Here is a 16,181-nt window from a genome sequence, read left to right as displayed (position 1 = left end):
AATGGTGAAATACATCTACTACATTCCCATTAAAGGGAGGAGAAAAATGTGATACATTTTAGTCCGGTTAATATTGTAGGCAAAATATTGTGGTTTCGCAACATTGTGATGTTGACACAGCTCATTTTATTAAAATGTTTAACCTATAGCGTGAATTATTCAAATAGACACAAACATGAAATTATGGCTAATGGTGCAGCATTTGTTTAAAGTAACAAGCAATACAAACCGGAAACACTGTGCACTTCTCACCAGCTGTTACTCCTGTTCCAAGGCTGTGTTATTCCCACCCTGCCGGCAGGTACAAAAGTAATATTGCGGTAGTTCTGTTGTCGATCTATTTAATTTCAACTCATTTCCCTTAACCCTGAAATTACAGTTGGTAATGGTAGAGGACATATATAAGCTGTTGGGTCATAAAATATGGTGTCTCCACTATCGATCTCGGAGTAATTTTTAAACCCTTTTTCTCCCAACTCCCCAACAGGCTCGGGAGAGGCGAAGGTCGAAATATGCGTCCTCCAAAACATGACCCGCCAAGCGACGCTTCTTAACACCGGAAGCCAACTGCACCAGTGTGTGGGTGGAAACATCGTTCAACTGACGACTGAGGTCAGCCTGCAGGCACCCGGCACGCCACAAGGAGTCACTAGAGAGCAGTGAACCAAGTCAATTCATATATATATATATATATATATATATATATATATTATTTTTTTAAAGATATTCTCACATAGGTTGTAGCTTAGACCTTAGACCCTATTTCACATCTAAGATTGTGTTGAGACAACATGCTCTTGAATACAAGGTGGGTGTCATGTTTTGGCTGATAAAATGTACTAAAATGGGAATACAATTTAAATGTAAACTTTCAAATGGTATCACAAAGCTGGTTGTAGGTTCACACAGAATGTTGACTTGAATGGGAATATCTGTTTAAAATTATACTGACAATCCTCCCTAGGAAACCTATTGAAATATAGATAACAGAACAAACATGACCATTGAAGTTGACATTCAACAGTGCGTGATAATCTTTGTGGTAGTAATTAGAAGTTACTAATCACTACCACAAAGAATTTAGCTGGTGTACCTGGTCTGAAAGGATAGGTCCAGTCTATGAATTATATTTCTATGAGTTTAATGACACCCTGTATTCATGAACAAGTTGACTCAACCAATGGCGGGCACAAAACTTCAGATGTGAAATAGGGTCTAAGCTACAACATATGTGAATATGAGAAGAAAACAAATCTGAGTATGCATTTTTAGTTAATTGACATTAAAAGTTTACATTTTAGACATTTTTTTAAAACAGTCTTCAATAAAATAATTTGACAACACTTGATAATCTTATAAATTAAATTAAACTCAACCTTTTATATTTTCCAATAATGAAGACAAGCACTTATGTCCTGAATGTTTTGGCATTCAGGTTCAAAAAGCCACATTCTGACCACTTCTTCCATAGATGTTTTCCTATGTGAAATTTTATTTAAATCAAAAGTGATGCTGTCAAAAAAGTGATTCAATTCTAATGAAATTACCCAATTTGAAGTAAGTTTACATTCTGAATTGAAATTGACCCCAACGCTGGTAAATACCATTACACCCTAAGAATAGCAATGCAACATTTGTTTGCAGTCTTTTAGAAGTCAAATAGACATCTTACAAATTATTCAGCCTCCTAAGGTAATATAATATTTGTATAATTTGTATATATAATTATAACATTTGGGGATGAATTTACTTTAGAACGCAAAGCAACTCCCTTTCATTGAATCATGTGCCAAGTGCTATCATTCTTCCAATTGTGTCACACAATGGAACTGCTAAGTGTTTTCAGAACAAGACCGTAATTAGTAGGTATTTGCTTTCATTGTTTTTTTCACCCTCCTAACCCCCCTTTCCTGTAAAAACTTTTTACGGGTGAACATAATGTCGCAATGACTGAGTAAATATATACGACTAAAAGCAATTTGGCATCGGGAAACTTAGAAGTCCTGTATAAATTTAGGATGTACAATTTTTTTTTTACCATAGCCCAGAGGCCCTGGTCAAATGTAGTGCACTATATATAGGGACATGGTTGCCATTTGGGACACATTAACACTGATTTCACTGCTGACCTGAGACCTGTGGAAAAACAACATCCATCGTGATTCCAGGATAGGAAACTAACGCTGTGAAATTGTTTATAGGAACATTTCACACAACAATTGTAAAGGAGAATGTTTTTATTATCTTAACCTTAAGGCCTTTCTATTAAAAACATTCTACAAAACACTCTCCCTCTATCCTGTTTGGCTTACAGTGAGGTTACTAAGGCCAAAACCGATCAAGCCCTTTTTTAAATAATTTCTTATTGACCGGGTAATAATGTTTTCCGAGAATTTCACAGGAACACAAAAACACTTAAGAGTCTCACCTGTCTTAAAAGAAATCCTAGCAGCAAACAAGACTTTGAAAACAGTGTTTATTTCAATAACATCTCAATAACAATAGCTATTTTGAAGCTAAATGTTGCAGTGCCGAGTTCAATGTGTCAATTAAATGTATTTAATAGTTACTCTTTAAATTGCACACAGAGTGCACAGCACGAGGACGGATCCATCTGAAGCACACAACGCGTTTGCTATATACAGTGCTCAAAAAAATAAAGGGAACACTTAAACAACACAATGTAACTCCAAGTCAATCACACTTCTGGAAATCAAACTGTCCACTTAGGAAGCAGGAGGCGCTACCATGAGACAGGCCAGTACATCAGGAGACATGGAGGAGGCCGTAGGAGGGCAACAACCCAGCAGCAGGACCGCTACCTCCACCTTTGTGCAAGGAGGAGCAGGAAGAACACTGCCAGAGCCCTGCAAAATGACCAATGTGCATGTGTCTGCTCAAACGGTCAGAAACAGACTCCATGAGTGTGGTATGAGGGCCTGACGTCCACAGGTGGGGGTTGTGCTTACAGCCCAACACCATGCAGGACGTTTGGCATTTGCCAGAGAACACCAAGATTGGCAAATTCGCCACTGGTGCCCTGTGCTCTTCACAGATGAAAGCAGGTTCACACTGAGCACGTGACAGACGTGACAGAGTGTGGAGATGCCGTGGAGAACGTTCTGCTGCCTGCAACATCCTCCAGCATGACCGGTTTGGCAGTGGGTCAGTCATGGTGTGGGGTGGCATTTCTTTGGGGGGCCGCATAGCCCTCCATGTGCTCGCCAGAGGTAGCCTGACTGCCATTAGGTTCCGAGATGAGATCCTCAGACCCCTTGTGAGACCATATGCTGATGCGGTTGGCCCTGGGTTCCTCCTAATGCAAGACAATGCTAGACCTCATGTGGCTGGAGAGTGTCAGCAGTTCAAGAGCAAGAGGAAGGCATTGATGCTATGGACTGGCCCGCCCGTTCCCCAGACCTGAATCCAATTGAGCACATCTGGGACATCATGTCTCACTCCATCCACCAACACCACGTTGCACCACAGACTGTCCAGGAGTTGGCGGATGCTTTAGTCCAGGTCTGGGAGATCCCTCAGGAGACCATCCGCCACCTCATCAGGAGCATGCCCAGGCATTGTAGGGAGGTCATACAGGCACGTGGAGGCCACACACACTACTGAGCCTCATTTTGACTTGTTTTAAGGACATTATATCAAAGTTGGATCAGCCTGTAGTGTGGTTTTCCACTTTCATTTTGAGTTGGACTCCAAATCCAGACCTCCATGGGTTGATAAATTTGATTTCCATTGATCATTTGTGTGATTTTGTTGTCAGCACATTCAACTATGTAAAGAAAAAAGTATTTAATAAGAATATTTCATTCAGATCTAGGATGTGTTATTTTAGTGTTCCCTTTATTTTTTTGAGCAGTGTACTTCTCCTTGATCAGACATCAACAGTGGAATTGTCAAGGTAGAGAAACGCCACGGTGTGTATAGTTAAAAAGAGTCTCTGAACAACCAAAGCAATACATGGTGTATCCGATTAAGGGCTATGCCAGGGTCTCTGTTAACCATCTCCATTGGTTCTCTCATGGGAAAATACCATCCAATCTCTTGAGTGACAGTTTTCAGGAGGGGAGTGTGTCTGTCATTATTGTTTTAGTATACTGATCACCCTAGCCCTGAGACAAGGCTGTCATGCCATAGGAGTCTACAACCCTTAAATCCCACGTTAGCATTTGTGTGATCATAAATTACTTAAAGATTGTGTTTCTCTTAAATTTTGCCAACACAGTTCAGTTGAGGTAAACCTCTGCCTCCTTGAGGACCTCCTCTTTCTGCTGAAAGTAGTCCCTGAACCAGGCTATATGTTCTCTCTTTTGCTGTATTGTGTAGTAGGGATTTTTAGCCAGGCCCGAGACCACCAGCTCCATGAAGTGTCTGACAGGTCCCTGGCGTGGGAAGCCTTCCTCCAGGTGTTTCTCCAGGAACACGTGCTCATGGAAGGGCACCTGGGCCTCCGCCTCAAGACCTGAGACACAGGTGGGAGAAAAGGGGTTTGGGGTCAGAGAAGAAAAACAAAAAACTTGTCGAATCATGCCCAAACTGTCTTTTTCTCGGTCTCTCCTTCAGTCAAATTGATCACATTCATAAAGCCTTTCTTTAAGTATATATTTTTTTACACATTTTTTATAAAAATAACCTTTATTTAATTAGGCAAGTCAGTTAAGAACAAATTCTTATTTACAATGACGACCTACACCGGCCAGTAACCCGGCCTAGACTCCAAAGAGTGCGCAAAAGTGCAGTGGCGAGGAAAAACTCCCATCAGGAACTCACCAGCCTCATTGTTAATTGGATACTGCCACAGCCTGCCCTCTTTGGTCCACTGGATCATCTCCTCAAAGCCATTACGAGGCATTTGATTGGTTGACAGGGCCACTTGATTGGCTAACTCCATGTCCCATAGGGTCGGAACAGCTATATCTGTGTCTGCCTCCGGTTCAGTGCTCGGGGTGAAGATGTTCAGCCTTTTTCCTGAAAATAGACTTCTCCTGACAACCACAGGGTCAAAGGGCAAGGGTCAAGTTCAATCAAGCACTATTAAATAATGTCTAGACAAAGACGACCCATACTAAAAGACTTCCTGGATGTGCCAGAATATTATTGGAATAGTTTGACTGATTTATTTAGGGTTATTGTACAATTTAAAAAAGGCAGAAGACAGAGGATAGCACATGAAAGCATTACACAAGGCTCTGATGAAGGCGATTACGAGGAAACGTAAGCATGCCTCATCAATAAATAATAATCTATATGCAGAAACAGAGTGCTACTTGTTCTTTGAGACATTTAATTATGAATGAAGACATTTTTACTTCAGCACTATAGTCCTAGCCATGTCCAGGGCATTATCCTTACCTCCTCCGTAATCCACCATCCAACTCTGCAGTGATGCCTCTATCATGGGTGTAGCCCCTCCCATCTTCATCAAAGCGGATCTGATTGGCCGGCCGGGCGTTCTGCCTGCCGTTGGGCTTCTTCCCCACCTTCATGTCAGCAATGATAACCCTGAAACAATGATATCTTCATTAGATTGCATATTTGCTTGTTTCACGGCTGTTAGATTACACTATGGACCTCTACAGCCAGGGAATAAGACTCAAATTATAGTTAAACTTTAATTCTATAGTAAACGTATCTAGAGCAACCTACAATCAGTGCATTCAACTAAAGCAAGTAAAACAACCACATAATCACAATCCTTGCAAGTTAAAACCTTCAGAAATAGCTGCCAGGTGCTACAGTGCCTTGCGAAAGTATTCGGGCCCCCTTGAACTTTACGACCTTTTGCCACATTTCAGGCTTCAAACATAAAGATATAAAACTGTATTTTTTTGTGAAGAATCAACAACAAGTGGGACACAATCATGAAGTGGAACAACATTTATTGGATATTTCAAACTTTTTTAACAAATCAAAAACTGAAAAATTGGGCGTGCAAAATTATTCAGCCCCTTTACTTTCAGTGCAGCAAACTCTCTCCAGAAGTTCAGTGAGGATCTCTGAATGATCCAATGTTGACCTAAATGACTAATGATAAATACAATCCACCTGTGTGTAATCAAGTCTCCGTATAAATGCACCTGCACTGTGATAGTCTCAGAGGTCCGTTAAAAGCGCAGAGAGCATCATGAAGAACAAGGAACACACCAGGCAGGTCCGAGAGACTGTTGTGGAGAAGTTTAAAGCCGGATTTGCAAAATTATTCAGCCCCCTTAAGTTAATACTTTGTAGCGCCACCTTTTGCTGCGATTACAGCTGTAAGTTGCTTGGGGTATGTCTCTATCAGTTTTGCACATCGAGAGACTGACATTTTTTCCCATTCCTCCTTGCAAAACAGCTCGAGCTCAGTGAGGTTGGATGGAGAGCATTTGTGAACAGCAGTTTTCAGTTCTTTCCACAGATTCTCGATTGGATTTAGGTCTGGACTTTGACTTGGCCATTCTAACACCTGGATATGTTTATTTTTGAACCATTCCATTGTAGATTTTGCTTTATGTTTTGGATCACTGTGTTGTTGGAAGACAAATCTCCGTCCCAGTCTCAGGTCTTTTGCAGACTCCATCAGGTTTTCTTCCAGAATGGTCCTGTATTTGGCTCCATTCATCTTCCCATCAATTTTAACCATCTTCCCTGTCCCTGCTGAAGAAAAGCAGGCCCAAACCATGATGCTGCCACCACCATGTTTGACAGTGGGGATGGTGTGTTCAGGGTGATGAGCTGTGTTGCTTTTACGCCAAACATAACGTTTTGCATTGTTGCCAAAAAGTTCAATTTTGGTTTCATCTGACCAGAGCACCTTCTTCCACATGTTTGGTGTGTCTCCCAGGTGGCTTGTGGTAAACTTTAAACAACACTTTTTATGGATATCTTTAAGAAATGGCTTTCTTCTTGCCACTCTTCCATAAAGGCCAGATTTGTGCAATATACGACTGATTGTTGTCCTATGGACAGAGTCTCCCACCTCAGCTGTAGATCTCTGCAGTTCATCCAGAGTGATCATGGGCCTCTTGGCTGCATCTCTGATCAGTCTTCTCCTTGTATGAGCTGAAAGTTTAGAGGGACGGCCAGGCCTTGGTAGATTTGCAGTGGTCTGATACTCCTTCCATTTCAATATTAATCGCTTGCACAGTGCTCCTTGGGATGTTTAAAGCTTGGGAAATCGTTTTGTATCCAAATCCGGCTTTAAACTTCTCCACAACAGTCTCTCGGACCTGCCTGGTGTGTTCCTTGTTCTTCATGATGCTCTCTGCGCTTTTAACGGACCTCTGAGACTATCACAGTGCAGGTGCATTTATACGGAGACTTGATTACACACAGGTGGATTGTATTTATCATTAGTCATTTAGGTCAACATTGGATCATTCAGAGATCCTCACTGAACTTCTGGAGAGAGTTTGCTGCACTGAAAGTAAAGGGGCTGAATAATTTTGCACGCCCAATTTTTCAGTTTTTGATTTGTTCAAAAAGTTTGAAATATCCAATAAATGTCGTTCCACTTCATGATTGTGTCCCACTTGTTGTTGATTCTTCACAAAAAAAATACAGTTTTATATCTTTATGTTTGAAGCCTGAAATGTGGCAAAAGGTCGCAAAGTTCAAGGGGGCCGAATACTTTCGCAAAGCACTGTAAATCAGTGCTAGTAAGAGTAAATGAGAAGACACTTGCCCAATGTTGTTGACGTCCCCGTTCTTCTGCGCCTCTCCGATAGCTTCATGTTGCCTCAGCTTCTTCAGCAGCTCTGACTCAGCCTGGCTTTGGTTAGGTAAAGTGGCTGCAGCAGCAGAGACAGCAGCAACCAGCTCAGGGCTCAGTGTCTCACTGCACACACACAAAAGGGTGAATTTGGTAGAAGGGTGAGACTAGATATATGGCCACCTATTGTGAAAAGAGGTGTATCAATAGAAGCAGTTGGATCTCAGCGGAAGATAGAAAAAAAACAGAATTACGAGTCGACCACGGCACAAGTCTCCTCACCTTGGGGCAGGTGCTGGTACGTCAGCCATTCCAGTGGCCTCCTGGAACATACTGGTGGTGCTCTCCATAGCTGCTGGCATGGGCCTGGCAGCAGTCTCAGAGGTCCTCTGCACCTTTAAGGCCTTAAACTTCCTTTTGTTGGTCACCTCGACCTTCATGGCCCCCAGGAGGTCCAGCAGACTCTCCTTCCCACTCTTCACAGGCTGAATTTCATCCTTGGGGGGGGCTTCTGTCTGTTGTTCCTCCTTATTGACCTCTAACATCTGCTCCTCTACAACTTTGTCTCCCTCTTTCTTTACATCTACAACCTCTTCTGTTTTAACCTGGATCTCAACAATTGTTTCACCCTCCTTTACTACCGCCATTGTTACTTCTAGCTTTTGTTTAACCTCCTCTGTTTTACTGGCTAACATGATTTCTTTCATTTCCTCACTCTCCTTTACATCCTCCAGATTTACTTCTGGAATGGGCAAAAGTGCTGTTTTAGTCTGGATTTCTTCCATTTTCTCACTATCCATCTTAACTGGAATTTCCTCAATTTTGACACTCTCTGTTACTCCCTCCATTTTCACCCCTACTCTCTGCTCGCTCTGTTCTGCTACCATTTTTACATAATCTTGTAGCTCTATGACCTTCTCTCCAACCATCTTTACTGCTACCTTCTGCTCACCATCCTTCAATGCACTATTTTCTTCCTTGGGAGGGAGTGGCCCCTCTTTCTTTTCACAGTGGATGACAGAGCTTGTGCCAAATGCATTGAAGACCCCTCCATTCGTAGCTCTGGGTGAGGGAGATAGACCGTGTAAGCACAAGAAACATTAAAGCTAAATACTTTAACTTGCAAGACAGTGGCCCTCAAAGACATTGTGCTGCACTAGTACTGAAACAATGTAGACTTGCGATTGTTTGCTACATGGCTGCAAAGTGAGAATAGATTAGATCTTTATTGTAGATAAAGATGAGATGTTCCAGGGCCGGCCCGCTCATTAGGCAGGATTATGCGGCAGATTTGCGAAGGTGGCATTTTCAGAGGTAAACTGGCCAAGACCACCAACAACACATAAAATCTCACATAATTCTTCCCAAAAACAATTACAGTTCTCTCAACAATCACAGTGCCCACTTAGTCAAAGGCAGGGACGCAAAATATTGATCTTGTCCATTCCAAGCGGGCCTCTCCGGGGGGCTGTTGGAGAGAGACGCATCGCTGCTGTGGGGGGGGGGGGGGGGGGGGGGTTACAAAACGGTAGATATACCACATAGATGGGAATTCCTAAAATTACATTTCAGGCAACGCTGTAGGCCAGGGATGGGCAACTCCAGTCCTCTGGGGCCTGATTGGTGTCGCACTTTTGCCCCAGCTAACACACCTGACTCCAATAATCAACTAATCATAAACTTCAGTTTAGAATGCAATTAGTTTTGTCAGCTGTGTTGACTAGGGATGGGCAAAAAGTGACACCACGCCATCCCTGAGGACTGGAGTTGCCCATCCCTTGCGTACAGCGTTGCCCGAAATTGAATTTGCTCATCCCTGCTGTAGGCTATAACTCAGTAAGCCCGGACTGCCGCTGATGCCTTTTTTGTTTCAATCCAGACCGGCCTTGATTTCCACATTCACAGACGTTGGTTTTTGGTTCAGACTTTGTCCGGTCTGAACCAGCCTTGATTTGGCCCAAACATAGACTTCTATAAATTACATCTTTTAAATTTCATTCAGAACCTAAATTGAACCTAACTTCAACATGTGGAAAATTATATATTTTTGGTATCATTTTGCTTACTGGGCCTATTCTTGTAGGGTGGCAGAACAACCAGGACCAGCCCAGTGTTGGTCATTGCCATAGTAGGCATAGTTTGTTATAGTGATGTTACCTTTGATACCAGAGCTCATTCATCACTAAGCAGCTAACTTCAAAGCAGTGTGCCAAAAGCATGTTTCACTTTATCAGAAATGTCATCGATGAGGTCAGAAGTTTTGTTTGATCACATGCTTTTTCAAAACATATGTTACAAAATGCGAGATTGCACTGATGGTTTGGGTGCTTTCTTCGATTCCAAGCTGCTTTCAAACACCACCCATACAGTTCGGGTTTTGTACATCAAGTTCCACCTGACCTGTCACTTAACAGGTAGTCTAGGGAACATTGAGGGACGTGAGGGTATGAGGTCAAATCCCATTTAAGACACACCATCTTGATAATTATTTTGTGAAACCACACTTTCTGCACTGTTGTTCAAATAATTTGTTTCATTTAGTATAGTAGAAGCTCCTGTCTTTAAGCATAAATAATGCAATAGATTCCGTTTTTGAAAAATAGTCCAATTGAAGGCAAAAAAAGGGAAGCATGATGTAAAACGAAAACCTAATATTGCAACGGATTATAGTTAACGTTAGGTTAACAAAATCAACGCTTGACGAAATAAGTGGAGGGGGAAGAAAAAAAACACCATCTCATCACGCTTTACTATTTGTTGACCAGCAGATGTCACTAATGTCCATTGTGAACAGATAATAAAGAGCCGAGTAATGAACAGTTTCTCGGCACAATTTGCCGGGAAAAAAGCGCCGAAGCCTTCAGAAAGCCTCAGTTTCCCATCACTAGTGTGTAGCCTAGTTAGCTTAATGGCTCTCTAAGGTTGTTTAGCTAGCTAACGTTAGCTACTGTAGTTTGATTGTGCCGTTGTCATCAGACAACCTTGTAGAGGGTGATATGAGAACTTACCTGCAAATGGGGAGTGAAACTATATCACATTTCGACGACCTTAAACATGCCTCGCGGATGTACACATGTAATGCACGATTTCTAACCGGACAGACGGACAATAGTAATATTCTATACATGATTGCTCTTCACAAACGCCTACAATGTCGTCCATACACGTTTCCTCCTTGTGCGACGATCAAACTGTCCGTAGTGAAACAAATGTTTAAATAATGTTTCCGCTCGACATTAACCACATGGGAGGGGAATGGGGGTGTGCAAGGGCTGTGTTAGCTTCTTTGGTGAGTGGTTTGGGTGATGAAGTCGAGAATGCAAAGACGTGCGGTCTTGCTTACCGAATTCTGATGTGCACTTGTCAATCTACTGTAGTATAACAGTTTAGGCTACCTATTATATTGGTCAACTTGTAAAGAAATAGCCTAGCTCCGTTTTGAACGGTCATCCAACTCGGAATTACAACTCGGGAACTCGAGCCTCTTTCTGGGGCTCCGACTTTCTGACCTGAAGATCACTGACGTCATTATTTGACCTGTATATTTTCGTGTTCCCAGTTGTCTTGAAAGTACCACAAGAAGCTGCAGTAGCAGCAGCAGCAGCAGCAGCACTTGCTCTGTCTGACAGATTTCCCTTAAGGGCTCTGTATGCTTATGATAAATAAGATACATCATGAATATACTGTACACATAAAGCAATTTAATTCGACTAAAGTATGCAATTTAACCGATAAGCATGACCAGTCAAATGTATTTCCATAAATGAATAGGCTAAAAAGCATTATTTCGCAATGGGATTTTTTCTTCTCCTGGCCAATTTTATTTATCTGCTTTTCAACAAAAAAAATATCGGACAAAAGCCTAACGGCAACTACATTGTTTATAAATACTGAAATTAAATATCAGTTTGGGTGTCAGGCGTGTCCTTATAGACTTTTGCAGTTGAGGAGCGTGTAAATGTGTTAGTAGTCATCTTCAATAGCCTCCCTTTGACGAGGAAACACAAGCGTATCCTACCTGAAGTGTTTTGATATCTGCCACACCCCATGTCGGAGGAGAAAAGCATGCACACATTTACTTATCATTGTATCAATAAAATGTATTACGCAACGAACTTAATTTGTTTTGATCACTTTACACATTTATTTTGAGATCTACCCCTGTAAAAGTAATTTGCTTGATGCGCGTGAGTGGAAGACGCGTGAGGAGCTTCTAATTTAATGCAAGCGCATTTTCGTCCACGTTAACTCTCCTCCGTTACCGTTGCCATTTTAAAAAGTAGGCAAGAGAGGGTGGAGATGATGCAGGAGTTGAGAAAATCTCATTTTAAAAATCCCAATGACCTTTGCAGTTTTTGGACGGAGGAGTGGCGATGACGCTGAGCGTAAGAATGGCGCTGTTAATCAGATCTGAGATTTGTCTCCTGTGTATACACATTCGTTCGAGGTGTACATACATACGTGTCCTGAATACAAACCAAGTAATATTACTTATAGGTCTGTATGCTCTCTTGAGAACCTTGATGATCTTGAAATGGCGTCATACCGCAGTGGTGAGCGCTCTGAGGTTGAGCCAGTCCAGGATGAAGTGGGCCTACCTGCAGCGACAGGTGTAATGGAGACTTCTAAAGTTTGCCTTGAGAATCCTACCAGAGATGGAAAGAGTGGATTCCTGCATTGTGGCCGACCCATATATTGTGTCGGGCTGGGTAAAGGACAAACTAGGAATGATTACTGTTGTAATAACATATTAAAACATGTAATGACGCATTCACGGACTGTTGTTAAACACACTGATAACCCATGAATATACACTGCTCCAAACCCTTTGGGATGGGCTACAAAGACACAGAACTCTGTCAAGAACCAATGTGATACAGACAACAGGCTGGAGAGGACTGTCTATCACCTACGAACAACCAACCAGGAGCCAGGACTACTAGAATCTACCTACGTCATTTCAATGTATAAATGTACTGCCCAAATATGTGTTACGCTCTCTTTTTCCGAAACCTCCCTAAGAGTGGACGATGAGAGCCGTGCTGCACGTTTGCCAGCTATCACTATGCTAGATTAAAAGGCCTCAAATATACCGTATCCGCCTGGTCCAGAGTCTCATCTTGTTCTTGTCTCTCCTATAACTAATTCATTGACAAATTGGTAGCAGAGGATGGTTGAAATCCATGAATTCGGTCCATAGATTTGATGAGAGAAAAGACAAGTTGACGACAGATTCTAGAAGGACGGGCGACCTGTCTACAGGAGCCATCGGGGATTCAACTCGCCTCAGGAAACTGACCAAAGAGCTCGACATTATAAAGGTACGCAGAACCGGTTTAATCGAATTCTGCATATTATAGTATAATCAATATCCAAATTATGGTCAGAAGTACTGAGTGCGTGAGTATGAATTGCCGTTAAATTTATGAAAAAATTATCCAATAACCAAAGGCATTTGCATAATGATATCTGTGTAAATATATTGTTCAAATCTGATTCAAATAGTCCTGCAACAGTAATAAAATTACTGGGTGTCGTGGTGAGGAATTGGAGGACAGAATGTGATATATTGTTCAAATCTGATTCAAATAGTCTGGCAATAGTTGATATGTAAATCAGCTAGGTGTTACGGTGAGGAATTGGAGGACAGAATGTGATATATTGTTTAAAATCTAATCCATATAGTCTGGCAATAGTTGATATGTAAATCAACTAGGTGTTACGGTGAAGGATTTGATAACAGAATTTGATGGAATGTGATGCACTGTTTTAATCGGGTCCAGATAGTCTGGCAATTTTCGATTTGGCAATCGTTTAGGTGTTACGGTGAGGGATTCGATAACTCAGTGAAATGAAATATGAATGAGATGATGAAATGTTTTGTTAATTGATCGAGACACATAACAAAGACTGGGACTAGTGGAGTTGACATCCCACTAGGAGCATCAGTTAATAAGCTAAAAAATTGGACTAGGAGTGAAGGAATTAAACCTGATCTCTCCAGATTAATGTCACTGATTCACCGTTCCATGAGACAGAGTGATACTGACCACCGGCTCTAAATTTGACCGCCGAGTCAAAAGTTTGGGCGGGGCTGTGCGGCCGCCGTGCCGTGTAACGAATTGATTTCTGTTCTCTTTGTGCTGTTGGGGTTGCCTAGAATTAATTTGACAAATATTATAGAAGGCATTTGAATGCTTTGACATTGACCCAAAAGTAGGCGTTTGGGACACTAACATTTCGCCAGGCAGTAGAAATGTGTGAACCTGTAAAATTACTCCAGTAAAATACCCTAGACGCATGATTATCTCGCGAATATCCCTTTGCGATATTATAGTACAGCAATTCTACAAAACTCTGTGTGCACGAGGGTGAGACACGAGAGATAAGTCTGTGTGGGCACCAGGGATACATCGCTGGTTTTGACCAAGTGACGGGCTAAGTGCACATAGTTGCGGAGGGCCATAGTGCAATGTGCAACATTTAGTTGTTTTTAATTGTTTTACATAATTTTTTATCGGACCCAGACATAGTGAATCGTCAATATGGCCTCAATTACCGTTCCCAAACTCAAATTCAATGAATATTTAGATCAGAGAATACAGGAAAGGGCAGGAGGAAAACAGGAATATAAATCAATAAAGAAGATATGGGGGGAAATTAGGCTAAGATGGACCCAGGCAGGTTACATTGGTGGAGTTGCCCCATCCAGGGAACAACTCAGCACTATGGAAAGAGAATTAGAGGAGGCAGTCAGGCACGGGAGAGAGAGTGAGGCAGAAAAGAATAGCAGCCATTTTTTTCAAGAAAAAAGGAACGAAGGAGAGAGAGAGAGCGGAGGCGGAGCTGAGAATAGGGACATGGGCAATAGAGGTGAAAAAAAGGACATGCCCACAAAAGAAACCTGATATGATGGGGGTGCTTGCTGGGGCCTCAGATGACGTCAGAGAAGGCACAAACAACAACCACAACACACCACCACCCACCGTGACCACCCCATCGGCCCCGCTCCCTCTATACCCACCACTGCCACAGGAAGAGAAGACTGAAGTGCCACCTCCCTATTCACAAAATCCATTCGCATACCTCCCACACAACCCATTTAAAAACCCACACCACACCAGCAGCCATACAGGCCCCGGTCTTCATGGTGAAGGGAGGACAGCTAAAAGGGAACATGACTGTGGGGATTCAAGAAGGCCACCTCGTCTGTGAAGAAAGGCCCGATTGCTCAAGCCCCACAGCACTACAAGGCCCAGGTGGGTCCCTGCTGAACTACCCACAAGGAAGGGAAGGTGGATCTCAACCGGGCCTCCTAAAGAGAGAAGGCCACGATATTATTCAGTTCTCCTCTACTCCAAACACAGACAATTAGCTGAAATCATAGGCTTGACACAAGCACTGAAAGGAGCAGGAAGGGGCCTACCAACTTCCCCTACGCCCAGCAGTTGATCCACGCTTCGTTGAGTACCAGCCTGGGAAGACCGCTTTGATGGGACAGATGCCCAGCCTACATGGAGGAGCCTCTACATGGATACACTAACTGCAATGAAAATACTACTACCCAAAGCCACGAACACAGGATGAGGAGGAGGAGGAGGAAGAGGACCCCCTCCTCTACAATACAACCACCCAGGGCCCAGCCACATGCAGCAGCAACAGCAAGATTACAACCAACCACAGTTTCAAGGTATGGCAGGGAACACCATGCCCTGGCCATAAAAGATGCCCACACTGTCTGAAACCCCAGAAGTGTACTGGCCAAAATGCCTACCCACAGGGCCTGCCACCCCTCACATCCAGTTTAAGTTCAACCAACTGAAAGCTCAAATCTACACTGCACCCATTAAAGACTCCCCAAGCTGAGATCCATTGCACACTCAATGCAACAGAAACCGATGACTGCCTCTACACTGCAGACTGGGACGAAGACAGGATGCACCTGACCCCTCCTATCAGGTGTTGTACCATTGTGTGAGGCCCAGAGGGGGTGGCAGCACCGGTCATCCTACGATCAAGGAACCTCCATGCACCCCTGGCCTGGACGGCTGAAGCATCAACAGCCATAGCACTCCTGAAAACAGATCTATCAGCGGCAGCAGCTCTGACTGCACCTGACTACAAGAACAAGTTCCATTTGGATGTTTCTGAAAGGGAAGGATTCACCTCATCCCTCCTATTCCAGAAACAAGAGGGGGAGAGACGGGTCTTGATGCACTACTCTTCTAAACTTGACCACATTGAGGTAGGACGAACAACATGCTCCAGATACGTTGCTGCAGTAGCAAAAGCTATTGAAAAAACAGCTCACAGCCATCATCCCTCAACCAACATCGGCCCAATTAGCTGAAATCATCGGATTGACGCAGGCCCTCATCAGAGGAAAAGGAAAGACTGTGAATATCTATAGAGACTCAGCCCATGCCCATGAAGCAGTCCACACTGATGGACCCAGAACTTTTATGAGAAGCACATG

At 42.9% G+C, this 16,181-nt stretch overlaps 1 protein-coding gene across 2 annotated transcripts in view; it reads right to left on the bottom strand.

The window, feature by feature from the left end:
• Positions 1-2,462: 2,462 nt before the first annotated feature.
• The window catches only part of mrps31 (mitochondrial ribosomal protein S31), a 19,387-nt gene continuing 5,668 nt past the window's right edge, over positions 2,463-16,181 (bottom strand). The window contains exons 1-6 of one of the 2 annotated variants that reach the window (XM_021618950.3): positions 10,714-11,232; positions 7,988-8,767; positions 7,679-7,831; positions 5,368-5,517; positions 4,786-5,000; positions 2,463-4,477 (exon numbers count right to left, since the gene is read on the bottom strand). In XM_021618950.3, the coding sequence (XP_021474625.2) occupies positions 4,242-4,477; positions 4,786-5,000; positions 5,368-5,517; positions 7,679-7,831; positions 7,988-8,767; positions 10,714-10,832 (1,653 nt within the window). In that variant the 5' untranslated portion in view covers positions 10,833-11,232 and the 3' untranslated portion in view covers positions 2,463-4,241. Of the gene's footprint in view, positions 4,478-4,785; positions 5,001-5,367; positions 5,518-7,678; positions 7,832-7,987; positions 8,768-10,713; positions 11,233-16,181 lie in introns of those variants that run through there. The other variant, XM_021618951.3, reaches the window with a different exon arrangement.

The sequence above is a fragment of the Oncorhynchus mykiss genome, chromosome 10 (genome assembly GCF_057628025.1).
Source record: "Oncorhynchus mykiss isolate SJ-2025 chromosome 10, ASM5762802v1, whole genome shotgun sequence".
Lineage (NCBI taxonomy): Eukaryota > Metazoa > Chordata > Actinopteri > Salmoniformes > Salmonidae > Oncorhynchus > Oncorhynchus mykiss.
The sequence above is the reverse complement of the archived record's forward strand: the minus strand, read 5'-3'. Positions and strand labels throughout refer to the sequence as shown.